This window comes from Hipposideros armiger, unplaced genomic scaffold (genome assembly GCF_001890085.2).
Source record: "Hipposideros armiger isolate ML-2016 unplaced genomic scaffold, ASM189008v1 scaffold_2258, whole genome shotgun sequence".
In the NCBI taxonomy this organism is placed as follows: domain Eukaryota; kingdom Metazoa; phylum Chordata; class Mammalia; order Chiroptera; family Hipposideridae; genus Hipposideros; species Hipposideros armiger.
The window spans coordinates 16,022-17,261 of record NW_017733603.1 but is presented as its reverse complement, the minus strand read 5'-3'; the positions used below and the strand labels follow the sequence as shown (position 1 = coordinate 17,261).

The following is a 1,240-nucleotide window of genomic DNA, read 5'->3' as shown; positions in this document are numbered from 1 at the left end:
GAGGTGTTGGATGAGGGTAAAAAATAGAGCCAAATAATTGTCCCATAGTACAGAGACACCACAGAGAGGTGGGAGCCACAGGTGGACAAGGCTTTGCAGATGCCCTTGGTAGATGGAACCCTCAAGATGGTGGCCCCAATGCGACCATAAGAGATCAAGATGCATATTAGAGGGAGAGTAATGACGGCCACTCCTACTGTGAAAATGACCAGCTCATTGAGGGAGGTGTCCGAGCAGGATAGCTTCAGCAGGGCACCATAGTCACAGAAGAAATGGAAGATGGTTTTGTCACCACAAAAGGATAGCTGGGCTAGGAGGAGGGTGTGGGACAGGGCACTGGCACAGGAGAGGATCCAGGACCCAGCTACCAGTAAGATACACAGTTCCTCTCTCATGAAGGTGATATAGTGGAGGGGGTGACAGATGGCTACGTACCGATCATATGCCATTGAGGTGAGAAGGAAATTGTCCAAAGCAGCAAAAACCATGAAAAAATACATCTGTGTTACACACCCTGCGTAGGGGATGGCATGGTCCTGAGTCTGCATGTCTGTGAGCATCTTAGGGACGGTGACAGATGAGAAAGAGATGTCAGAGAAGGCCAAGTGGCTGAGGAAGAAGTACATGGGCGTGTGCAGGCGAGCGTCCAGCCTGGTGAGCAGGATGAGGAGCAGGTTCCCCAGCACCGTGGTCAGGTACATGCCCAGGAACAGGACGAAGAATGTGCCCTGCTGCTCAGGCCGGATGGGGAGTCCTCGCAGGAGGAACTGGGACACGCCGCTGTGGTTCTCAGGCCTCATCCTGGACTTGTGTCTGCTGGTGATGAAAGCAAAATGAAAAAAGCACAATCAACAACTGTTGAGATTAGGAGATGTCCTATCTGATGTGACACTGCTTCCATTCATTAAAAAATGCAAAGATCTCTAGTAAAGAAATGCAGTCTTTTCTTCAGGGGAGCTCAGGCAAATATAATTGAGTTAGTAAATGTTTCCTGGGTCCAAGGCTGAGGTCTTTGATGAGGGTATGGGACTATCCTAGGGATTCCAGGCAGGACATCAGCAGGCAGCCAGCTGGCTTATTCCTCATCTCCCCGAGGCTAGGGGTTCAAGGTGTGAGAGTCAGTGGACAGTGGTGATCGCGGTGCCCCTGTCTTTAGGAACTAGAAATGAGAAGTGACTTCAGCAAGAACACAGAGAAGTGATGAGGACCAGTGTGTTTACACACACACACACACACACAC

General features: G+C 50.3%; 1 protein-coding gene across 1 annotated transcript in view; it reads right to left on the bottom strand.

The window, feature by feature from the left end:
• The window catches only part of LOC109378616 (olfactory receptor 1J4-like), a 4,913-nt gene extending 4,113 nt beyond the window's left edge, over window positions 1-800 (bottom strand). Inside the window, exon 1 of the mRNA XM_019634928.1 lies at window positions 6-800. Within this exon, the coding sequence (XP_019490473.1) occupies window positions 6-800 (795 nt within the window). The remainder of the gene's footprint in view (window positions 1-5) is intronic.
• Between the last annotated feature and the right edge of the window lie 440 nt (window positions 801-1,240).